Genomic DNA, 25524 nt, shown 5'->3' on the forward strand with positions numbered 1-25524 from the left:
GCTAAAGAGGCTGGGCGGGGCTCTCCTAGGCCGAGGCCTGCCCAGGACAGAGACAGACCCCCACGGCCACCCCTCCAACTCAAGGGAAGAGGAAAGTGTGAGTTCACACCTCCCTTTGCTCTGTCCCTTTAACAGGAGGGGAATCCTGATGCAGGTGGCAGGCGCACGCCCGCAGAGGCCTGGAAGGTGGGTAAAATCTTCAGTATGCCCACATCCACGTCAGCGGGAAAGTCTGCTCCCTTGAGCTGGACCATAAGAGCGTGGCTGCAGGTCCCCGTGACAGCGGCACCAGGAGTTTGGGAAGCTCCCTGTGCTTCTTCCAACTGGAAAACTCTGTCTTTAGCTCAGCAGCCCTGGGACAAGGAGACTCAGCAACCACCCTATACAAGTCATGATGTTCGCTGAGGGTAGCTGTCAGCCAGAGATCACCACGCTCCGCCGCAAGCACGTGAGGCATTATTTAGATATTAGAGGCACGTTCCTAGTCCAGATCTAAGGTCAGAGAGCAGCATTTCAGGGTCACTGAAGATTCACGACAGCAAATAGGTGTCTGTTCTGTTTTCTTCCCTAGAAACTGAAGAACCCAAGTGGCTTCTAAAGAATAGTTAGGATGCTGTAAAAACCTTCCCTCATTAATGGTTTTGTTAGAAAGAAGAGAAACACCAGTGTATCCTCAAAGGCTTTTCACAGTTTTGATAATTTAAAAATAGTAAGTTAATCTGAACTTTAAAGTAGGCTGGCATTGTATCACATAGAAATCTCATAGGTATACAAATGCCTAAAAATATTTTTACTGAACTTGGTACCCTATTACATTTTTTATGATTCTTTCCCCCCAAAGCATCTGATTTTGTCAAATATACAAATCAGCCTAGTTTTCCATACATGAAGGGGCACAGACGCTAGAGAAACAAAAAGGCAGATTTGTTTGGAAAGTTGATTCTGGTAAATGACCTATGAGACCCTGAGCAAATACATTCCTCTGAACCTGTCTCTTCTTGCCTGTACAACGGGGCACATAAAGATGGCTATGCCCAGACCAGAAACACCACACTGAAGCAGCCTGAAGACGGCTCCGAAAACTGGGAAGCACCGCACAGATGCCAACGGGCTGCCGTCCGAGCGCGTCTCAGGGCCCCTAGCAACTCATGTGTCTTTGCCTTAACACACTTGCTTGTCTGAGAGACCAGAGAAGACCCCGGGATTTTATTCTCCTTGGCCTTGTACTGTACACTCTCAAATTAACCTGATTTTCAAAAAGCAACAGAGGATTTCCAAAAACACCCTGATGACTAATTCTATGCCTCTGAGCGACTCTTCCCTACACTCAGTTGACTCATTCTTTGGATGGATGATCTGGGCTCTGTAACTCACACAGGTGTGGGAGTCTATGTAGCTCTTGTCCTGGCGCCACTCCCTCTGAGCTCGGGTCCTGTCCGGTGTCTGTCATAAGTAAACTTAGAAAGCAGATTCCCTCTTGACTCTTCTTTCCACATCAAGTGGAAAATTCACATAGCAACTCCAGATTCCTAAACTGTTCACAGTGTCATCAATTTCACATGAAAGCAACGTGGCAATTCTGACAGAGGCAGTAACCAAAGGCATGAAGTACGGAGTGGCCCACTCGGCACACTTTCAACAGGTCTCGGATTCTGGAAATGTTTTGTTTTCACATTTTAAAAAGGATTTTCAGAAATTAATGATAAACAATGTGGTTTTAGGGGAGTGGTGAACTATAAACCAACCCCATGGGGATGGGGACTTGGTGTTGCTCACATGGCATTTTTCTTCTTCCATTCATTTTGTACAGCTTTAAAGGCTGAGCCATAGCCTGGCCATACAAGCTGCCTCCCACTCACGTTCACAACACTGCCTGCAAAGTGTACGAGCAGGCACGGCATGGAATTTGTAGAAACAGGGCTGAGCAGGAATAGAAGGACCACACTGTCCAGTCACCCGACTTTGTAGGAAGCACCATGTGTCTGCAGGACACCCCTGGGGAGGGACTGAAACAGGCTTCTCAGGGGTGTCCATGTCACCCCTGTCTTGTATGACAGATGGCTGTGTCTCTGAAGACAGCCTCACAATCTCCCAAGTTCTCTCCAAGCCAGCCCCTCCCCCAGATTTTCCAGCACCCTCCACGAAATGAACTCAGGCCACTTGGTCCCCTCCCAGCTGCTCTGTGATAGTGGAGGACATCCCAGGTGTGCTCTGACCAGCAGGCAGATAAGCAGACCTCTCACCCGCCACCCCAGCAACTGCATCCTGAGCAATGGCGGCAACGTTCACATGATGTTTAGGTGGCTGGGGCAAGAAAACAGATTTTACTGGAGGAGAAAACCCTTACTCAGGCCATGTTGCTAAGGACAGGAAGCTTATTTCCAGACCCAATCACGGGACTTTCAGGTAATTCCCTCCAAAATGTACTCTTGTTCCGACTCCAGTTTTCTAAGCCCCTCCACGTGCTAACTCCTACCATTCAGTGCATTTCTTTAACACCCCATTAACCCCGAGGCTCCATCCCCAGCTTACAGGTGAGAGGACTAGAATATCGTGGGGTGGGAGAGCCAGAAGTTAACCCAGTCTGGACACCAAGGCAGGAAACGGGACAAGACGAGCACACCCTGCGACACACGCAGTCTTGTCAAAGGGGCAGAGAGTGCCACGTGAGAAACTGTCCCCACAAACTCAGGCCTGCCCAACTGCAGAAGTGCCCCAGGAACTGTTTAGACCCTGAGGCAAGGCCCATGGAAGAAGGCCTCAGGGATTTGAGTCCTCACAGGCCCTGACAGAGGGCAGAGCACACAGGAACACGCTGGAAAGGTGGCCCCCCAACCCTCCTCAGACTCCCACCCAACTCAGCTCTCACTTCTTCCTCTTACTTTGGTTCCCAGTCAGTGGCATCCCCTTTACTGAGCGTCTCCCCTTGAAGGCCAGGTGCACACCTGATCCAACTTCACGTCCCTACCAGCTAGGAGTGTGTGGGAAGCACGAGGCCCTAAGTGACTGCTGGTAGATGGAGCGGAGGGCAGGGAACACCAGCTGAACCTCCGAGGGGCCGAGAGCATGCGATGGCCCCAAACACTGGATGGTGCCCATCTCCTCCCACATTCCCCTCCTGTGTCCCTTCTCCCCGGCCAAAGGGACTGCACTACTGGGGATTAAGTGTCAGCTGACCCTGCCAGGGTGCCAAATGACAATGGCTCCAGGCAGGCAGGCTCCAGGAGGGCTGGACGAGGGGCATGGGATCGTTTCTTTCGGAGTATTCCAGAGTAACTTCTTGCATATACGCTTGATTGAAGCCCTGTTCCCTCATCTCACCGGGGCTGTGGCATTATCAGAAAGGTGTGGGCTTCTGCAGGTCGGTTTTGCCTGTGTATTCAGACCCAACGACATGCACCCTACTTAAAAGTCCAAGGGGGAATGAGGTCGGTATCATTCCAGAACCAGAGCAATCCATTCACTTGCATATCCATCTTCAGGTGTAATAAAGCAGCTTTATTTTTAAAAGAACTTACAGGCTCTTGGGCACAGCTCTGCGTCGTCTCCGAATACTGGCACACGCTCAGGCATTTCCTCCTTTTAGAGTAACTAACTCTTCACTCGGATTTACAAAAATTCTGGGGGAAACAGGGCTGCCTTGGCGGTGGGAGGAGAGGGGAGACACCAGGTGGCCAGTGGTTTGAACTGTCAGCCCACACCTGACTGATCCCACAAGCACGAAGGGCCCAGGACGCTAGGTGGCATGAAGGAGCCGCCCCCGGGTTAACTTCTCTGTTGGTGGTTAACCAAAAATTACTTGTATAAGAAAGCGCAGTACCGATTTTTTCCCAAAGTTTTGAAGTTCGCTAATCTGTACAGTGTGTCATGGTGAAGCTGAAAGGTGAGGTTTGATTTAAATTAACTGTCTTTATTTTGTGGCTATTTATTATTTTTGCCTTTCTGAAATGTAAGGCATCTAAGAGCTGTCCCACAGAATGTTCAATTTGCGTTTCAAAGCCGTTGGTCTAATGTACTAACACCCAGTGCAGAGTTGTGACTCGGAAACAAAGGGCTGCCCTGCAGTTTAGACACATGCCTCTTTCTCTTTAAGAAACGTTTCAGTAAGATCCAGTCAGACATGCTAACAGCTTCATTTCAAAAACATTTTAAGATTGTGTATTTATTCTATCAAAGAATCAGTCTTTTGTTTTACAATCTCCATGTAAAACAAAAATGAAAATGAACTATGTTTAAGACTTAGAGGGAAATCTCAGTCATGCAATCTGATGTTCTTTTAGGAAAAAAATAATAACCCTGAGGGATTCTAGAGTCTTTCCCTTCTACAACATTCCCAAACACTGCCCCTCCCCAGCCCGTCAGCGGTTTTTTGAGCTTGGCAAGACCCAGAATAATAATTTAACATGGAAAGGTAGGAAAGAAGGGCTATTAGTTCCTACCTCTGAGTACTTCTAAATGGTAATAGTATTCTTTTCAGTATAAGGATACAAAAAATAACCAACATCTATTAAGAAAATACTCCTAAAGCCTGGCAGAATCCAGCCTAGCAATCTAATAGGATAAAATAATCTGGCTGCCTCGGCTTTTTACCTCCCCTCTCCCAAGCCTTTGAAATTTCCTGTAACAAGATCTGACCTGTAAGAATTCTGCAAAGAACTTCTGCCAACTAGCTTCAAAGAATAACAGAAAAAATTACAGAAATGCAACAATTTAGCTTGCTGATACAAGTTTGATTTTAATCACTTAAAGCAGAACAAGGTTTTGATCTCAGGCTAATGACTGTGGACTGATCTTTAGAACGGCGGAGAGGCAGTGCTGCTTTGCATGTGGAGAACCGACAGGTGTTTACGGTGCCTCTCTCGACTTTGGTCTTAGTTGGTGTGTTTCACTTTCTGATAGTGCCTATTTCATAAGCAATCATTAAATCAACTCTTGACTTTGCTTTGTTACCCATAAACATTTGCAAACTGAATTCCTCGTTTCTACCTTAAACCCTCCGAAGAGGTATGGGCAGACCTGGGATACCATAAATTCACACATTCAAAGACAATCACTTACTGGTGCAGAAGTCAATGGCCTTGTGATTTGCGTCAAGTTAATTTCAACACCATCTGCACCATTTTTTTGTGGGGTTTTTTTGCATTAATCTTTGTGCTGTGTTCAGATTTCACACTGTTCATTATATGGTAATGCTTACAGCTAGCAGAGCTAGATGTTTATTGTGCTAAAGGAAACTGCCAGATATCAGTCAGTATCAACTCCTCATCTATGGGGATAGGAGAGAAGCCTCCGTAAGAATGTGGGTGGTCACCAGGATGGAAGTAGTATCCTCTATAAATTAGTCTTTAGGTGAATTAGTAGCTGAGTAATTCCAAGTCCCTGGTGAGTGTCTACTAGCCTGCAGAAGAAACGGTGGCACGAAGGCAGAGCACAGAAGATTCCAAGCTCGAGAGTACAGGGAACATGGTTTTGGGCACCACTGTATGTACGTCCCCAGCTCCCAGTGCAGTGCTGACAAAGTAAGTGCTCAATGCGTGTTAGCTACTGTGTTAGAGTAGGCACTTCACAGGTACTTCTTGAATGTGAAGTGGGTTATAAACAAGAGACGGGGTGGGGAAGAGAGCAGTAAGGCCTGAGTAATGGGTAAGTTGCTGTTGCCTGGAATATCCTCCTTCAGTGCTAGACCAAGCCCCCGCTGCATGACTGAGAACGCCCTGTAGGACTAACATCGTGTGAGTTCATTTTTACAATATATAGACAATGGGATCGTGCGATACATTTACAAGGCCAGTGTCACATCAGCGATTCTGTATTTCAGTTTTTGTTGCAGTCACGCGAGCTACCAGCTCCTTACTTCCAGCAGGTGGATATCTCCGTCAATTTCCAGCGTGTCGATACTGCTAAGCTCTTTAAATCTGTGTCTGTACTCCAGGCAGTGAACGCCATTTACCGCGACCTTGAATTCTTTAACGTCACAATAAATAATCATCTGAAAGGAAAGGACACGCACATTAGTGCTTCCCCTGGTTTAAAAAATTTTATCGTATACTAAGAATGTAAAATAAGTAAGTAAAATCAATCATTTGCCTTGCTTTATACATACAGAGAATTCTCACAGCCTGCCGCCGCCGCCTTCCCTTCTGTGACTGCTAAACTCTCATCTCACTGAAGTGTTCTGGAAATGGCACCTTCTGCCTTGTCCCACCTGGGAAAGGGACTGTCCCAGTGCCTGGTGGGCCTTCCCTTTCACATGCATTCCCTCGCCCGTAGCCGTCTCTCGCCCCTTGCTCCATGCCAACTTGAAAGTTGCCCCTCTTCACCAATGTTTCAGAACTCTAATGAAGTAGGAAAACTGCTGGTATTTTTTTCTTAATTTTATTTATTTTCCCATCACCTCACCCACCTGCCCTCTGGCAATCATCGACTTGCTCTCTATAAGTCCTTTTGGTTTAGTTTAGTCATTTGTTTTGTTTTATTATATTCCACATGTAAGTGAAATCATACAATACGTGTCTTTTTCTGTCTGAGATGTTTCACTTAGGCCCGATATCCTCTAGGTCCATGCATGCTGTTGCAAATGGCAAGGTTTCATTCTCTGTTGCTGAGTAACACTCCATTGTATATACCTACTGAAGGACACTAGGTTGCTTCCCTATCTTGGCTATTACTAGTCACACTGCAATGAGTGCAGTGGGAATATCACTTTTTGAATTAGTGACTTTGCTGGAAATCTGGATTGCATTTTTAATTTTTAATTTTTTGAGGAATCTACATACTGTTGTCCATAATGGCTGTGCCAATTTAAAATGTGACTAACAATGAAGAGGCTTCCCTTTTCTCCACACTTGCTGTTTGTTGATTTATTGATGATAGCCCTTCTCACAGGTGTGAGGTGATATGTCTTCGTGGTTTTAATGTTTCTCTGATGTTTAGTGAAGTTGAGCATCTTTTCACATGTCTGGTGGCCATCTCTATGTCTATTTAGGTACTTTGCTCATTTTTCATTGGGTTATGTCTTTGGTGTTGAGTTGTCTGAGTTCTTCATGTATTTTGGATATTAACCTCTTACCAGATATATCATTTGTGAATACCTTCTTCCAATCAATAGGATGTCTTATCATTTTGGTAATAGCTTCCTTTGCTGTTCAAAGCCTTTTTAGTTTGATGTAATTCCACGTGTGTATTTTCAATTTTGTCTCCCTTGCCTGAGGACATACCTCGGTGACGGGTTCAATGCCCAGTTGGGGCGCATATGGAAGGCAACCAATCAATGTTTGTTTCTCTCTCTCTCTCTCTCTCCTTTCCTTCTTCTCTAAAATCAATAAACATATCCTTGGGCAAGGATTTTTTTAAAAAGTAACACTGACATCTTCTGCAGTTGCCTTCTTCATTGGTGGTCACCACCTTGGAACTGGCCATCCTCATTTTTTTAACATTCTTTTTTCTTTCTGCTGTCCTGATTGGTTGATTTCCACTAGTCACTGATCCAGTCCTATTAGCTAATGTACCATTGGTTCCTTCAAATGTGTTTTTCATTTTAGTTATTGTATTCTTCCGGTATGCTTGGTTCTTTATTATACTTTTTACTCTTGGTTGAAGTTCTCCCTCAGTTCCTCTACACTCCCAAGTTTGGTGAGCATCCTTGTGACCCATTCTTTGAAAACTTTATCAGGCAAATTACTTATCTCCGTTTCCTCAGAGTGTTTTTTCGGGGGAGGGGAGGTTCTCTTATTCCTTTACTTGAGAGATATTTTTCTGTCTTTCCGTTTTGTTTGACTTTCTGTGTGTGTTTATATGAGTTAGACAAAATATCTCTCTTCTAGTCTTGAAAAAGCAGCCTCGTATAAATGCAGCTTCTGTGTAGGCTGTGTGTTTAGTGGTTTTTGCAGGTTGGCAGGAGCTTATCGGGTGCTTACTGGGTCCAGGGCACTGACCTATCGAGTAGCTCCAGGTGGAAGGCTAGGGGCGTGATCCTCCTTGCTCCCTTCGTCCAGGGCCACACTGCTTTGGGACTATGTGCCTGAGAACACGCTGCAGCAACCTGGCTTGTAGGTCAGAGCACTTGGAAAGGCCTTTTACCCACCCTGCGGAGGGGCAGGGTGATAGGAACAGTGGCCCGCATTGACCCCTCTGACCCCAGAGAGTTCCTGCAGCTCCTCAGCCCTCTCTGTATTGTCTCTCTCGTTTGTTGTACTGAAAGTAGTCTTGTGTAGAAGCGACCTCTGTGTAGGCTTTGTGTGCCAGGTAGTCTTGGAAGTTGGTTGGAGCTGGGCAGATGTTCAATGGCATTGGATGGACAGGATGGAATGGCTCTCAGCAGGAAGGCGAGGTGTGTCTGCTAACACCCCGTTGTGCTAGCTTATTTCCTTTGGAGGCAAAAGGCTCCAGGCAATGTAGCTGGGTGCAGAGCTCCTGCAGGAGGGCCCAATCACAGCGTTATTGAAGTGGAGGGGGCACAAACAAGGGTGTTCACCAGCTCCTCTGGCCAGGAGAGTTCCCACAGCTCCTAGACAGCTCTTGTAGTTTTCTGGACTTCTCTAATTGGTCTCTTTTTCTTGTTGGGCAGAAGCTGTTCAATCAGCCCTCAATTGTCTCGCAGGAGTAACTGCTCTTGTATATTTGTGTTTGCTCATGGACGGGGGTAGGTTCGGCATTGTCCTGTGCTGCCGCCATCTTGGACCTCCGAAAACTGCTGATACTCGAGCCTCATTAATGGAGGAGGGGATTCTAATTCAAAGGCTGGGAACCAAGAGACTAGGATCCTGACTTTTCTGCCTCACATTCTAGGATCTTGGACCAATTTGACAAGGAGAAATTTCAGCGGTTTAGGGCAATTGCTGGAAATGCACCGCTGCTTGGTGGCCCTGATTTCCACCCCATCTCGGCACATCCTGGCCTCCATCTATTTCTCAAAACCTCTTCAAAGCTCAATAGTCTGAACCTATGGCGTAATTAACTTTCTGGCAGAGGTTCAGTTCAGATTCATCACTGGCGTTAGCCCTTTAGAGTTCTCTGCCTAAAACTCAAAACAGTAAAAGCACTAAAGGAACCACTATCCTTTTAAATCACTTTTACACCTAGACCTCCCATTTCTGATATCACATCCCAGAGCCAGCCCGGCCCTGCTTCTGCCAGGTGTTTCCTTCCTGCCCTGAAGAGGCCCGTCCGGTGAGCCTGCACAGCAACCCCTTTGGCCCCTGCCTGCACCAGGGCTATGGAAAACCAGAGAGGAGCAGCACAGCCTTGTCGCCAACCTGCCCTCCCCCACGGGCGGGCTGAGGCACAGGCTCTTTATCTGCAAAGAAGCAGACTGAGTATGTTTCTTCTGATGGGACTAGCAGAAACAGCTGCTGGGAAACTCCACAAGTACTAGGGCTGACAGAAATGAAGGCTCTGAGGAGGAAGGGACCTTTGGTAAGGTACAGTTAACAACATTTCAGGAGACCAAAGAACACAGCCTCGTGCTCTCAGAAGGGAACCCAAGCTGGTCTTGGGTGTAGTGGGAAAGAGCCAGTTGTGTCAGACAAGAGCAGAGCCAGTGCATGGCACACAAGTGCACGAGGAACGGCACACGCCCGGGTGAACGTACTGTCACAACACAGGAGAAAAGTATGTAACCTGGAAGAATACATGGAACAACAAAATCCCTCACGACCACCTGATGCCACAGGACAGCTCCTGCGGATAGGAAACTGATAAAAAGAGCTCACAGGAGGAATTACAAAACAAAGGTATCTTAGTAAGCAAATCTGAAACCAAAGTAATGGCATAATGGAAAGATCTGAGGATTCTGATGAAAATACATTAAAAAGGCAAAAATTTAAAGCAACTGGAAAAAATCTATCACTACAGAAATTGACAAAAGCGATCCGACACAAGGACAACTGTGTCTGCAGTAGAACACTAACCGAAGGACAAGATGATTATTTGGAAGAATTTATCACCACTATCCTTTTATATTTTATTACAGTAGTTCAAAACTTGGGGGCTCAGATAGGTCAAAAACCAAGTTATGTCACTAGTTTCCTATCGCCAACCGCAAGGACCTACTTCCTTCTGGGGCATTCACCCCTCTCCCCCCCCCCCCCCGCCTCCGCCAAGTCGACAAGTCCTACACCACCCTTCCCTCCTGCAGTGACTTGTTCAAATCATCCCCTACAACTGGAAATCCCAACTTGACCTCCAACCTTCCACATCCTTCTCAATTCCAAGCCAATATCCACAGCCTCTGCGATGAGCTCACATCTGTTTTTCCACATACCAGGGTGCTGCATTAGATTGGAACTAAGGAATAAATATTCCTGTCAAATTGCCACCTCCTATTCAGCCTTAATGTTTATGCTTTTAAAAATTAGTTTTGATGATTCCTCAAGAACTCAAATGGTCCAGAGCCTAAGACATTTTAAGATGTAAATGCATGCCCTAATTCAGTGACCCTAAAATGTCATGCAAGGCAGTGACTCATCTCAGTAATGGGTGAATCTAGCCAACCACTCAGCATCCACACGCTCAACATTCCAGAAACATTTTGGGAAAGTTCTGCTTTCATAATATTCACATACTTGGGGACTCAAGACCATCTGTCTGCAAGTTCCAAAGGCCTAAATTATCTTTTCTTGAATGCACACGAATGGGACTGAGTCCTCAGACGAAAGGACTGCCACCTACAGCTATGCACCCTCAGCGTGGAAGGCAGCAGTGCAGGCCGTGTTCGGGTTCCTAGGTCCTCGTGCTCGCTGGGCATTAAACATGTTACTCCAGTACTGAAACAAGGCTCCTGTTACAATTCCTATTAAATAATAGGGGGCTACACAGTAGTTCTGTCTATAACAACAAATGTCAAATAATTCCAGGGCGGATACTGTGGTCCTCTATTGGCTCTGCCATTTGCACAACACGATAAAGGGGGCATTCAAAATACAATCTCAAAATAAGCAAACACACACACACACACACACACACCCCTCCACAGGAGGACTTGATTTGCATGGACCATTTATCATACCCTTGTTCCCAGCATTATTTTACCTAGCCCATTTTCAAAAACTACAATCTCACCTCAAAGTACATCCCAGTGCTAAATGGAAAACAGGTAATATTTCTCTCTTCCTCTCCCCAGGACTCCTGAAGAAAAGAGTTTCTTACAAAAGCTTTAATGTTCAGGCGTGGGTTCAAGTGGAGAGCGATATCCTTTGTTTTTCCTGACAGCAGATCAACATTGAAGCTTTCAAGAGAGAGAGAAAAACACGCGAGTAGTTAAGAGCAGTGCGCTTTCTGAAATTTTAACAATCAGAACTGAACTCCGATTACAACCACAGAAAATGTAAGGACGCACAGAGGAACACAGGAAGACGAAACTTTAAATTCCAAGTTACCACTTCATAAAGAGAAGTATGTCATTTGCAAAATAAAAATTTTAAGAAACTAACATCAATGTTGAGGGTACAAGTCTGGTTGGAGGGAAACTGAAAGGTCTGAGGAATAAACCAAGTGACCCCTCCAGGCTGCAGGAGTGTGAGGTCCTTTCGAGAAGGGATTCTCTTCTAACAGTTACGTGTGTTCTGCCCTTGGAAGTGACTTCTTTCTAGGAAATACCTCCACTTCCAAGCTCTCAGAAGTCTGAACATCTCTGAAGATGGTTTTTAAAGCAGAAATGTTGTAAGTCACGTGACAAGAGGGGCCCTAACAAAAGTTATGGGAACTCATAGGGCTGCCCTGAAGTTCTACAAGGCAAGAAGGGATCTCGTGGGCACAAACGCCACCCTTTGTTTGGGCGCATAAAGCCTGGGTCAGAACATTAGAACTTAGTCCTGGTTCTGCCACCAACTAGTTGTTAGCAGTCTGACTCCCTTCCGCTTCAACATTCTCCCCTTTCAGACGAGGACTATGACGCTAGCCCTACTGTACCTCACAAGACTGTTGCGGGATGCAGGCGAGAGGAGAAACACCCGGGCGAGAATTCACACTGTTACTGTTACCTCGGTGACACCAACCTTTTGGCTTTTGCATTCACTTCTCCTTTAATGACGACAGTCCGTCCAGGGCCCATGGAGGAGTTCAACCTCGCCACGAACGGCAGAGTCTGCAAAGAAAGCAAAGTTGGCCCTAGGAAGCCTGCAGAATGGGCTCTTGTGGGAGCACTGTTCAAACACTGGGGAAAGTTTAAAGGTGAGTCTGAACCCCATGAAGGGACAGCTCGTGTCTGCCTTGGCCCGAGGTGGGTCCCCAGCAGTAAAAACTGTGCCAGGCTCGTAACCAGCAGAGACATGAGTGGATGGGGAGTGGGACCTCATACCCTCCACGTGAGTGAAACTCACTCTGCAAAGACCCGTGCTGCGGGCTGAAGCACCACTCCTGTCTGCCTGAAGGGAAGGAGTCAGGAAAATACACGTTCCTGGCTCCTAGACGAAGCCTGGATGACCAACAATTGTCCGGGGACAGCAGGAAAATAAGGGTGGTGCTGTGGCCTTCTACTGAGGGTAGAGGTAAAATTTACCAGCAAATGAAAATTGTCATATAGAATTAAGAGAATTTGGGGCTTCGCAAACCTTTGACAAAGAGTTGATAGGTAGTATTTTGGCGCAAGTCAAAGTGAGATTGGCAGTCGAATCTCTGCTCTTGGTGTAGACAGTTCTGGGTACGATTTTACCAGGGTCTCCTCTATTACTAGGCTGCGGGGAAACAGTTCTGCAGTAAGGCATGGAAGGAATGCAGCTGTCTTCTGACATTTAAACTATTCACTTCCTGGGCCAGTTTATAAACTGTTCCACATATTATAATGTAGGCAAAAATACTTACAAATTGTGGCACGCCAGCATTTTGTACCTGTTGGAAGAGAGAGACAAAATGAGGGTGTCTGAAAGGGCAGAGCTGCATGTTATGAGTAGCCAGCTGCATTGACTGGCTGTACCGAGCCAGGTCAGAGCCTGGCAAGGCTGTGCCAGCACTGCCCTGGGGCTGACCCGGGCACCAGAGCTCCCCGATGGCACGGTGGGGAGTCGCTGCGGGCTACTCAGGCTGTAAGTGCAGTCTGCGCCCCGTCCTCTCCACTGTACACTAATAACTTTTCATAGGAGCTTCCAACACATTTTACTTGCTCTTTCCAGGGCGCTTCCCCAATGCTGAGATTATAGTCTTCTTATGAGGTACAGATGTGCTGCACTCAGTAAGGCCTCCCCTGTTCCATTTACAGCAGCAAAACCTCAATGTTTTCGTTGGACTTTTCCCCAGAGGGGAGAAGAGACGCGTGGAGGCTCCCTTACCGATGCACTGACAGTGCTCCGCACCTCGCGTCAGCGCTGTTCCACCTCAGGACACCTCTTTCTGCACGGACTGGGGGGCGGAGGTCAGACACACTGCAGCCTAAGTATGGTAAAACCTATGGTGCCTGGCACCACCGAAGTGGCCTCAGTTTTCAAATGATTACTTCCAGCCTATTACTATTAAAAACAATTTTTCATGCCCAAAACATAATTATTAAAAACTCAGCCTGCCTGCCACTGGATTGACATGGCAACTAAATGGACATTTTTAAACTGGTGGTTCATAAAAAGATTAAATATTTACATTTTCTGAATGTATCTCTGTCAGTTCCAGAGTTGGTGCTGGGCTACTTCTTAAATCCTGAAGAAAAGATAAGATTAATTTTTAACATCCATCAGAATTCCCAATATAACCTTCTTCACATATCAAAAAGAATGATAAATGGTACTAAACATAAAAAGATGCTTGACAATTATGATCCAAAATAGCACTTAACATATTTCATTAGAGAGACTAGGAACTAAAGTCAAGGATAATGTGAGAAAATCGGCACAGCTGTGGAGAGTGCAAACTGTTTTAACCTTTCGGGAGGGCAGGTCAACAGTATCGATCATAACTTAAAATGCAGTTACCCCCTGGCTCAGACATTCTACCTCCCGGTACTCCTGTGTCAAGGATGTAACCCCCATCTAGGTAAAAACGGGTTTCTTTGTTCTGTTTGTGATTCTTTTAAGTATATTTTACTAATTATGCTATTACAATTGTCCCATTTTTTTTCTCCCCTTAATCCCCCTCCACTCTGCACACCCTAGCCATCAGATTTCCAACTCCCCCCCCACCCCCCGTTAGTACATGTCCATGGGTCATCCATGTAAGTTCTTAGGCTTCTTCATTTCCTATACTACTCTTACCCTCCCCCCTGTCTATTTTCTACCTACCATTTATGCTTCTTATTCCTGGTACCTTTTCCTCCATTCTCGCCCCTGCCCCTCCCCCACTGATAAGCTTCCATGTGATCTCCATTTCTGTGATTCTGTTCCTGTTCTAGTTGTTTGCTTAGTTTGTTTTTGTCTTTTGTTTGTTTTAGGTTCAGTTGTTGATAGTTGTGAGTTCATTGTCATTTTAGTGTTCATATTTTCAATCTTTTTTCCCTTAGTAAATCCCTTTAACATTTCATATAATAAGGGTTTGGGATGATGAACTCCTTTAACTTGACCTTCTCTGGGAAGCACTTTATCTGCCCTCCCATTCTAAGTGATAGCTTTGCTGGATAGAGCAAAATAATCTTGGATGTAGGTCCTTGCCTTTCATGATTTTGAATGCTTCTTTCCAGCCCCTTCTTGCCTGTAAGGTTTCTTTTGAGAAGTCAGCTGATAGTCTAATGGGAACTCCTATGTAGGTAACTATCTCCTTTTCTTTTACTGCTTTTAAGATTCTCTCCTTCTGCTTAATCTTGGGTAATGTAATTATGATGTGCCTTGGTGTGTGCTTCCCTGAGTCCAGCTTCTTTGGTTCTCTCCAGGAATTCTATTTCCTTTGCCAGATTGGGGAAGTTCTCCTTCATTACTTTTTCAAATAAGTTTTTGATTTCTTGCTCTTCCTCTTCTGTGGGGAACCGTTCCAAGCATGGGAAATGTGGCTCAGCCCCCACTTGGAAAACCAGTGGGGAGCGAAGTAGGCGGGCAGGACCCATGTCCATGGATAAGTTCTCCAGTGGGAAATCAGGCCTGCATTGTACTTAGACTGCTATGAGACTTGCTCTTGCTAAAAAACTCCCTCACCCTGACTTGAGGAAGCAAATGTTTACTGAGTATCTTTATCTTCCCAGAATCTGGGCTAGACCCTCCAGGTATGGGACAAAGCCTTTTCGACCATTTCTCCTTTTACATTGCAAATATCCCCCTTTGATGTACTCAGTGACTTCCTCTCCTGTGTCTGCAAAGATAACCACCCCAAACAAACCTATGAATAATAAATGAGGACCATCTTTGATGTAGGAGGCCTAGAAAAACAATAAAGCCTGTCCAGGCGGCGGTGAAGAGGTCTCTCTCTAACTTGGAGAGTGGCCACGTAGCCCCTTTTCCCCCACCGGATTTCTATAGTCCGCATGTATGTGTGTTTGAATACTGAAACCTCAACAGCAGATCTTGCGGGACGAGATCCGCGTCACTCTTCTCCTTCCGGTACCCCTGTGATTCGGATGTTGGAACATTTAAGGTTGTCCTGGAGGTTCCTAAGCCTCTCCTCATTTTTTTGAATTCTTGTTTCTTCATTCTGTTCCTGTTGAATGTTTATTCCTTCCTTCTGCTCCAAATTGCTGATTTGAGTCCCAGTTTCCTTCCCTTCATTGTTGGTTCCCTGTATATTTTTATTTCACTTTGCATAGCCTTCTCTTCTTCCTCTATTCTGTGCCCAAACTCAATCAGTTCTGTGATCATCCTGATTACCTGTGTTTTGAACTCTGCATCAGATAGGTTGTCTATCTCCTTGTTGCTTAGTTCTCTTTCTGGACTTCTGATCTGGTCTTTCATTTGGGCCATGTTTCTTTGTCTCAGCACACATTCAAAACAAATGAATACAGAAAACGAAACAGAAACAGACCCATATAGAGAGCAAGCTGATAGTTGCCAAAGGGGAGGGGGGTAGGGGAATGGGAATAAAAAATAAAATATTTTTTACAAATGGTAAAGAAAGCAAGGTTATAGAACTAAAAAACTATCTTTAAAAATAGGCCTCATAGAGAAACAGGTCAATTTCCCAAATGACATGCACACACAGTCAGTCCACAGAAAACAACAGAATCCTAGTAGTTTGAAAGATTTACTTTCAAGAATTAATGCACTAATGACGGAGATATTTCCTTTATCTTAAGAGATGTTAAGTAAAGACATTTCCTCCCATTTCATCAGAAAACATCATCAAAGGAGGCCCCACGCTATGCAAGGATGGAAGGGCACTCACCGAGCTGAAGCTGAAACCAACTGAGTGAATATTCACTTTGCCGTAAATGCCCAGAGTGTCTATTTTCTCCGGGCTAATCCTGTGGGCATAGAGCAGCACGTGTTTTCCATTTACAGCCACCTAGAGGGACACAGAAAACAGCCCCCGCCCAAGAGAGTTAATAAATTAACTTCATTAATTTACTCCAACTGGAATCTGTTTATTTGGGTTTCATTTTATCCCTTTTCCACAGGGCTCCACTTTATGTGTCTGACCAGATGGGGACTGAAAGCATCACAAACCAGCGGGTTTATCTTCTTTTGACTTCCTCACCTCCAGACCAATCACACATGCATGCACACGTGTGCAAAATAGGAGACATCCTGGGTTCAGAGGCTCCCGATGCCCTGGTGGACTCTGAGCCCAGGAGAGACCCGCTCTGCAAGCTTGCCACCCCCTGAGGGACCGCCATGTGGGCAGGCGCTCAGCCTGCACTTGCTGCACTTGCTGAGTGAATGAACGTGGGCAAATTCCCCAGCTTCGAGATTGCCGTTTGTGAGCAGGGAAACGCTGTTGCTCAAGGGGCTGCTGTTGCGAGGAGATGAGGCCACTGCTTAGTCCCAGCTCGGCCTGACACAGAGCAGGAGTCCAGCAGTTCCTTTCCCTCCCTCCCAAACACCAGGTGCTGTGTTGCAGAATGTCAGGAAAACACAGGCTGAACACAGCATGGTCTTTACGCTACAGGAGCTCAAAACCCCAGTGGCAGGCAAAATAAACACAGGAAAAAAACAAAGCCCAACAATACAGGAAAAAATACTCAAAGACCAGAGAAGGAAGGGGTGATGGAGTTCAGGGGGTTGAGGGGTGATGTTCTGGTGGGAGCAGGATCCTGGAGGCCAGGAAGGACCTGCACCAGGGAAGGGAGCATCTTCTCTCAAAGAGCAAGCAGGGGAAGAGCCACTGGGGCCAAATTCTACATCGCACATACACACGAGGTGTGAAATGCATGTGGAAAACTACACACAAGATTTCGGAGATCTCTGGGTCTAAAATCTCAAGATCCTAAAGAACCCTCTCGTGACAGGACCAAGTCTCACACTGGACTCTGACTTCTACATTCGGGTTGCCCACCTGTCCATTAGTCCAGATTTCCCAGACTTTGGGTCTCCGTGGTTCTAATTTACCACCTTATGTTAGTATGGTGCTATGCCAATTCAGAACTGAGCTCAGCCCTGCTAGGAGAAATAGTGCCCACCTCACCTGCAGGCACCTGCCTGGCCCCTGTGTTAGAGAAAAATTATAAAGCCGAACTCTCTCTGGAGGTAAGAAACGTAAGGAGTTCTCACTGCTGTGAATAAGCTTCCTGTGCACTGATTCCCATTAATGAGGATTCAACTTTCAGTCTCCAAAACCTACCTGGAATTTGTCTTTCAGCACCATAATCACAATTTCAAAAGACTTTTCTTTTGTGAAAGGCATGTCGTAGGTGATCTCTTCCCTCCCCCACTTTTCGTTTTTCAGAGTATTGCAAACAATGCAGTTGGTCCTTTTGAAACGTGGATTGAAGTGAAAGACCACATCAGCTCGAGGTTTCACACTGCTGCCAGTCTGGAAGTCCACCTGGAATCTGGGTGAGGAAAGAAACACGGCTACCTGAGGACTTCGAGAGGAAGGCTGCAGGCAGGGGCCCAAAAGCACGAAAACCCAGGCTGACCCTCTGTTCTTTCACCCTCGTGGCCTGAATACCCTTCCTTTGCTTCCTCCTTAAGAACAGCCCCCTGAGCTGTAGCTGGGGCCCCATCTGTGCAGAAGGAGCCTCCATTCTCCAGCCTTCCTTGCAGGCAGGCGTGCTCATGGGGTAAAGCTCTGCTGAGGTGGAAGCCAGTGTTTAGGGAAACTACTGGAAGCTGCCGTAAGTCAGGTGGCCTCTGCCTTTTGCCCACCCCCTGCTCCTGCCCCCACCCCCAAACAGCACACGCGCCCACCCAGCTGCAGTTGTAGTGCCAAGAATCAAGGGAAAGAGGACCTCACCCTGGGACAGCAGAGCGGACAGCCAGAAATGACCTGCTTCTCTAAGACTTGATGGACTTGCCTTAAAATGCCTGCACTGTCTCCTTTAGACTTGACTTTCATACCTCATTTAAACCACTGTTGTGTGGGCAGCAGCCATGCTGACCTGAGCCCAACTCTAACAGTATGGCCTTGTCCATAGTTAGTAGCCAAGGACACATACCACCCAAAAACAGACCGTAAGAGGTGCTGTACGAGCTCTGGCCAGGTGGCTCAGCTGGTTATAGCATCGTCCCAAACCAAAAGGTTGTGGGTTCGATCCCCAGTCTGGACACATACGTAGGCTACATGTTCAATCGCAGGTTCGGGCATCTCTGGGAGGCAACCAATCACTGTTTCTCTGTCTCCCATCGATGTCTGTCTGTCTGTATCTTCCTCCCTCCCTCCCTCCCTCTCTAAAATCAATAAACATATCCTCAGGTGAGGATTAGAAAAAGACAGAGAGATGCTGTGGGAGTCTGACCCTGTAACTGGACTTTGTCCCTGTCATCTGATCACAGTTCCCCTCATTAATATACAAGGTCTATCCAGAAAAAGCTCAGCCATTATTAACATAACAAGAACAGTTTGCACAACATCGATGTAATCTGGCAGCCAAGGAGAGTGGACTGGAATGCACATGCGTGAACAATGATGACTTCACTGTACTTGTCAGTGGGGGCAATAGACACCACTGAGTGAGCATGTGTCCTGTGTGGCCATCACATTCAAAATGACTGAGCAAGGAGAGCAACGAATCTGCATCAAATTTTGCATTAAGCTTGAACATTCCTCCAGGGAAACTATTCGGATGATTCAGAAGGCCAAAGCTATGGGCAACTAGTGATTGGCAGCTTCATCACGACAACGCACGTGCTCAGGCATCACGTCTTGTGCAAAGATTTTTAGTGAAACATCAAATCACTCAAGGGACTCAGCCCTCTACAGCCCAGATTTGGTGCCCTGTGACTTCTGGCTTTTCCCAAAACTGAAATCACCTTTGAAAGGGAAGAGATTTCACACCATCAATGAGATTCAGGAAAATAAGATGGGGCAGCTGATGGCAACTGGGAGAACTGTGTGAGGTGTCAAGGTGCCTACTTTGAAGGCGACTGAGGTGTCACTGTCCTATGTACAATGTTTCTTGTATCTGGTATCTTCTTCAGTAAATGTCTCTACTTTTCATATGACATGGCTGGATACCTTTTGGACAGGCCTTGTAGACCCAATTCTTTATAATGAGATCAGACTTACAGCAGTAAAATAAAAACCCAAATAACCTTTACTTCAGTCACTCATTCCAATCTCAGCACCTGGGCCATGATGCTGACGAAAGCAAAATCAGGCTTCAAATACTAAAACGTCTCTCCCATGTTAGCTTTCATCATTGTCCCGCGGTCACCAAGAGACAGTTGATTCACGTTCTTTTTCATCTAATACAACAATTTTACCTGTCTGAATCACCAGGAACATGCCCACGTATTACAATCAAAGTTCCAGGCTCCAACTGCTCAGAAATGGTCCCAACATAGGGGATTACCTAGGAAAAATAAATTTAACAAACGTACTTTTATATAAAATTGAAAGACTATATTTTTAAGTACTGCATTTTCATCACACAGAAATCTGCTCAACCTAGCATTTTCCAAGCCTTCCTCACTATTCATATAGCTACGCAACATCTGCAAACTGAGTTATTTGGGAAAAGACACAAGATAAACACTATTCATGATATTTTGTATTTGGCTAGGGGTTTTGTGAAATAAAACTTCCACTTAACAGAATAATCCTGATAATAGAAAGAAAAATTCATGGCAACGTCATCCCTCCCCACCTGAGTGTTCCTCACAACAGCAGGATCGAGACTACGTCCAGCCCCACACCGGCACCAATGGGGTGAGGACGCTCACTGCCTAGGGAGGGCCTGGCCACACTGGGCTTCCTGACTGCAGCCCGCACCACGCTGCATCTGAGGGATGAGCTCTGGGTGCCTGTGGGCCTCTCATGGCACAGTATCCACCGACCCTGGCCTGGTCCCTCTGTGGGCTTGGGCTCCAACAGACATTCCCACACAGCATTCAGGTTCCAACCTGTCCCCTCAACAGCTGGAACCAGCCTTTCTACCTGGGGCCTGACACACTCAGACCCTGTCACTCCCTTTCCCCTAAGGTGACTGCACTGGCTGGGGACCTGTGCTATGTGGCTGCATCTCCTGCCTCACAACCTCCCCTCCTCCACTTAGGAGCCGCTGGCCAGACACCAGCATGCTGCATGCCCAGCTCTCCCAAATACGTCATATATGCTGCGATTTGTCCGAGGTAGTGCTGGCTGTTAAGATATAAATAAAACACGCGGGGCTTGTGGTCAATGGGTGGCTCTCAGCTCAAAGACACTCCTCTGCGGATCCTGTCTCGGGTTCCCTGGGTGCCACCTGCGTGAGCCCCTGAGGGGCCGGCACAGCACTGCATGCTATCTGTGGCCCACACCTCTGTGCTACAGGGGCAGCTCTGGGTCATCACTTTCACATCCCCGGGACAGAGGTCCAGAGATGATCAACCATCACATGGTGAGTGAATGAGCTCTCGCCGCCCGGAAATGGCTGTGGCCAGCCTCTTGCAAGCAGATGAGCTACAACGAAGCTGCCGCTGCATAGCAAGTGTTTCTGCCTTCAGCACCAAGAATCCCCCAAACCAGTTACCATCTGGAGTCATAACTGCTGAGGGCAGCTGGGTGGGATGAACAGAGCCCGTGCCATCAGAGATCTCTCTCTGCTTAACAGGTGCACAGAGTGGGGCTACAGACACACAGCGGGGTGGTCAGGTTTTGTGTGCAGACAATGCGGAAGGGGTCACACCTCCACGCTGATCTTTTGGACCACAGCCAATTCCAAGATTAGGTAGCAGCATCTTCAATAGTGTAAATCAATCTTCATAAAATGAGACTAATTTTTGTAACTTCAACTTTAATATATGTTCTAATTACATGTATGCAGAGTATTCAACAACACAAAAATATTAGTGATACAAGTATCAGTGAGAAAGTAGCCTACAAAACTATACACATTACAATCTTTAATAAATATTATCTTAAGTTATAATAAACATTAAAAAGAAAACACTGTAAAGAAATAAACCAGAAATGAGTTCTATAATAAACATTTATATTTTTATAACCACAGACGTTTTTATCATGTATTTAATTTTAGGGTTGGAAAGAGCTTTTTGAGACCATCACTGCTAATATGTTGTTCACAACTGTTAATAAATTGTTCCAGTCTGAGAAACAGCTGTGTCGAAAACTTTGGCCATTTTCTGTTTTAGTTGTCTGGGTTAATGCTTTCTGCTTGGTAAAGTGCCCTAAATTACATGAGTAAGACTCAGCTTTCTGGGACCACGGGAGTGAGTCAAAATGCCCTGCAGCCCACTCACTTAACTCACGGCTGTCTGCTCCTGTGAAAAGGGAAAAGGGAACTGTTTTCTAGGCAACTGCAAGCTTGATGCTTCCAGTTTCACAAGGAATTACTTTGTGTAAAAACATTGAGAGAGGTATGATCACAATGGAGACAATACCATAAGCTTAAGCCCTAGTTAGGTTTGGTGTTCTCTGCCAAAACTTCCTACCTTGTACAATATCCTAATTGATTAACTTACAATATCCAAGTTATCTGTGGCCTCCTCTTTCCCCTGGTCTTTTGAACACTCGAAGGGCAACGAGCTACACATTAAGAAAGCTGACACGCAATACAGGGACTCAGTGCGGTGAGTGTTTAACAGTAAGTGAAATTTAAAGACATCCAAATGTTACTTTTGCCATTCAGGTCAGTCTCTCTACCTACCCTTTTCTACTTGAGAGAACTGACTACAAAACAGAGAAACTTAAAGGGCCAAAAAAGGTTTACTTTGTAAACTTGTTACCAGGAAGTAACTTCACAACAGAGCAAGGTCACGTGGGAGCCCGGAGTGCACTTCCTGCTCTAAAGCAGCATGACTTTGGGGCCCCCTTCATCAGTTGAGGGTGCTAACCCCAGAAATCACAGGAATCATCAAGATATGAGGTATCCAGATATGCTGGGATTTTAACCTAGAAAATGATTTTCCAAATACCATTACAATTAGGCATCTTTGTGCATGAAGGCCAGCACTGACCGGTGTGACTCGATGGCCCTGCCTCCTGGCTCCAGTCAAGGTGACACTTCAGTCATCCTTGGCAGGCAGCCTATCTTTTTTTTAAATCTCTGCAGAAAGTCAGTCTATAACTTTGAGATGCTTTTAACTCTAAGACACACAAAATCAATTTTAAGTACCTCTGACTTCAAATTCGGGAAGTCTTTTTTTAATCTAGTACTATTGAAGGCTATGTCCTCTAAAGCTGAGTTTGCTTAATATGGTGGTCATACATTATTCTTGCACACTGACATTAAAACTTGGGAGGAAAAGAGTTATAGCTACAGAATAAATAAAAAAACTGAACCCACTTATACGAAGACTGGTTTAGGACCCTCACCCTCCCTATTGCCCAAGAGTCTCTTGGCGGAGCGGGCAGTGTTTACAAAAAAAGCAGCAACTCTACCTCAGACCTAAATTCAGGATTCAGCTCCAGATACAAGGAAACTGCATCCCTACTTAAAACTAAAGTTCGTCACTTCTCGGGGGGACACTGAAACTTCGAGCAATCACAGTCATTCAGGGGTTCTTGGGCCAGGCTAGGACAAGACCCTTAATTTTTTTCATTTTCATCTCACCACTAGCTTTTGACACTTCCCTGCTCAAGGGACAAGTAGCATTTGAAAGACAGAGGGGTTAAAAACTGAGACATTAACTTTGCATAAACAGGTCTAATTAAGAAAGAAAATTTAAAGCATGTAGAATAAGGAGTCCATTTTCTTTTTAAAAGTATGTCTTATGGTTATCTGCACCCTCCTGCCACCAGCACTGCTGGCAGGCATGCCCTCCACTGTCCTCCTGCGTCCCGTTCACAACACGTTCTCACCACTTTGGTGGCAATGGGACCCGGCCCCCCACTGGCCAGCTCCAAGGGCTGCATCTGTTGTCACAGTCCCTGAGGGACTGTGTGACATGTTCACTGAATTTTATTCTTGACCCTCTCCCCCAGCAACAGATAGTTACTATCCAATTGGATTTGCTCTCAATCCTGCCAAAGTAAAAAGTGACTTCAGAGAAACCAGTTACCGGGTTACTGACGACATACTGCAGGTTGTTTAAGGACAACATCCTTCCCTTCCACTGTGTTGCTCACTGGGGTCTCTGCTGTGTATGACCTCAGACTTCAAGCAAGTTTCACGTAAAAGCTTCCCGGATTGAAACTGAGGCAGCTGCCCTGTGTGAAATCAAAACGGAGGGAAGGAAAATGCATCACTTTTCTTCACATAACTACTCTTAAATTTAAATGATAAATTATTTTACTGATATTTACCAAATAACAAGATGCTATTGCAATCAAAGACGTGACCCCAATTCTTACCTACTATGCTTACAAACTTGTGTTGTATTATTAATGCAGGAAATGATGGTTTAAAATGACATCAGTGGTAAGTTTCTAACATCAAATTTATTATTAAAAATACTAAAAGAAAATAGTAGCAAATACTCCTGTACAAATTTTCTCATCTGTAAAATGAGAATAATAGCAGTCACCTCACAGGTCTGTTCTGCGGATTAAATGAATTAATAAAACATGGCACAGCAAGTGCTTTATAAGTTTTAGATATTACGATTAATAGAAAAGATGGATCCTCCTCCTCCGAATTTAAACAAGGCAAAGGGGAAAAAATATCCAGCCTCGTATATTAAATATGATAATTTTTCCTGTGGCAAAAAGAAAAAAGATGTGTGTGGTGGGGGGCGCATCAACCACAGTTTTGAAGACAAACTTCTAGTTATAAATAAGCCACGGGGTGTAACATCGCAATAACCAATTGACAGACCTACCGCGCTGATCACTTCGTAAGGTAAATAGGTGAGGAGTCTCTGTGTCGCACACCTGAAACTAACCTGATGCCGTACGTCAAATATAATGTTAAAAAAACAATCCGTCGCCACGGTTCGCTGCGCCAGGGAAGAGGACGACTTAACAACTAAAAGAGAAACGAAAACTCCAGCTCGCCGCCTGACTTCCGCCCGACTTCCGCCCGCTGGCCCCACTCCGCACAGAGCAGGCGCAGACGTAGCCGGTACTTGGGCCCGGGTGAGAAAACTGCAATGCTCCGGTTTCAGCACTCGTAGGAGGGGCTCAGGCGAAGATGCAGAGAAACCAGGTCAACTCATAGGTCACACGGCGCCCAGCCCCAAGGTCTCTGGGGCCCGTCGTTCCCCAACTGTCACCAACGCCGGCCGCCACGCAGGAAGCTAGCGATACGTTTCAAGGACCACCGGCGCTATCCGACTACCCTGCATTTCCTAACGTTTAACAGGCAGTCCAGCGACTCGGCTTCTCGCAGGGCGCGTTCAGAGCGAGCCCGCGGACCCGCGGGGTCTGTCACTAAACTTAAGACCCTGTCATTTAAGCGGCGGGGGAGAAAGCCGCCCCAGATCGCCGGCCTGCGGCGGGAGCCCCGCACCACACCGGGCGGGCTGACCGGAGACGGGCCCACCCTTCAACTCCGATCTGGGAGAGTGACGGCCGAAGCCCCTCGGCTGTCGGCGCGCCCCCCGCCGCGGCTCCCGAAAGCCCCCGACTCACCCGGACAGGCGTCCCAGGCGCTCACGCAAAAGGTCTTCTCTGCCGCGGCGCTCCGTCCCGCTGCGGTTCGGCGCCCGCGCGCGGCTACGGGACGCGAGAGCGGTCAATCCGCTGACCCTGGCCGAGTTCGCGCTGGGGACGTCGCCGTCGGCCACTGGTCTGCGTCCGCCCGCCGGCTGCCGCCACCCAGCCCCGCCTCCCACACAGCCTCTGGGACTCAGGCTGCAACCGCCTCGGTGCGGGATGGCAGGGACAAGGGAAGAAGACTGTTTCTAGAAACCCCTGGCCAGAGCTGGCCGCCTCTGCCCAGTCGTCGGGGCAGGGCGGAGGGAAATGTGGGGAGAAAAGGAAAAGTCTTCGGCTCCCAGTCCAGCGTGTCCCGTCTGCGCCGTGTTGCCGGCCTCCAGTCTCGAAGGGAGGGCACTTAGGGCCGGGGTGCACACCGCCCTGGTCCCGCCGGACCGCAGGCCCGTCTCTGGCCTTTCCTGGGCGCGCAGGTCGCTGGTGTTTCTCGGGGTCGCTTCCTCATCTCCCTGGGACAGGAGTGCAAGTTGTGCGGTCAAGGGTAACCCA

The 25524-nt window shown here is 46.6% G+C and overlaps 1 protein-coding gene across 5 annotated transcripts; it reads right to left on the minus strand.

Annotated features, from left to right (window-relative positions):
* Nucleotides 1-4142: 4142 nt before the first annotated feature.
* Nucleotides 4143-25098, minus strand: LGALS8 (galectin 8). Of its 5 annotated transcripts, none has more exons than XM_053912471.2 (11): nucleotides 24952-25098; nucleotides 23442-23589; nucleotides 19704-19792; nucleotides 17620-17830; nucleotides 16225-16344; nucleotides 13567-13623; nucleotides 12799-12825; nucleotides 12549-12671; nucleotides 11994-12082; nucleotides 11059-11224; nucleotides 4143-5989 (listed from the first exon to the last, which is right to left on the minus strand). In XM_053912471.2, exons 2-11 carry the CDS (start codon nucleotides 23481-23483, stop codon nucleotides 5840-5842), a joined length of 1074 nt encoding a protein of 357 aa, XP_053768446.1. In that variant the 5' UTR covers nucleotides 23484-23589; nucleotides 24952-25098; the 3' UTR covers nucleotides 4143-5839. The 5 variants fall into 5 exon arrangements, with proteins under 5 accessions (XP_053768446.1, XP_024417485.1, XP_024417486.1 ...); XM_024561717.4 differs by lacking the exon at nucleotides 24952-25098 and adding an exon at nucleotides 24264-24409; XM_024561718.4 differs by lacking the exon at nucleotides 24952-25098 and adding an exon at nucleotides 24253-24391.
* Between the last annotated feature and the right edge of the window lie 426 nt (nucleotides 25099-25524).

This window comes from Desmodus rotundus, chromosome 10 (genome assembly GCF_022682495.2).
Source record: "Desmodus rotundus isolate HL8 chromosome 10, HLdesRot8A.1, whole genome shotgun sequence".
Classification (NCBI taxonomy): domain Eukaryota; kingdom Metazoa; phylum Chordata; class Mammalia; order Chiroptera; family Phyllostomidae; genus Desmodus; species Desmodus rotundus.

What these genes read in the sequence shown, in the direction of transcription:
- LGALS8 (XM_053912471.2), bottom strand. Translation starts at nt 23,483, where the DNA reads ATGTTGTCCTTAAACAACCTGCAGTATGTCGTCAGTAACCCG. An exon ending in AGTATGTCGTCAGTAACCCG is followed by an intron (nt 19,793 to 23,441) that starts GTAACTGGTTTC and finishes TATTTTTCCTAG; the next exon opens with GTAATCCCCTATGTTGGGAC. An exon ending in TGCTGAAAGACAAATTCCAG is followed by an intron (nt 16,345 to 17,619) that starts GTAGGTTTTGGA and finishes GTGTCCCTCTAG; the next exon opens with GTGGCTGTAAATGGAAAACA.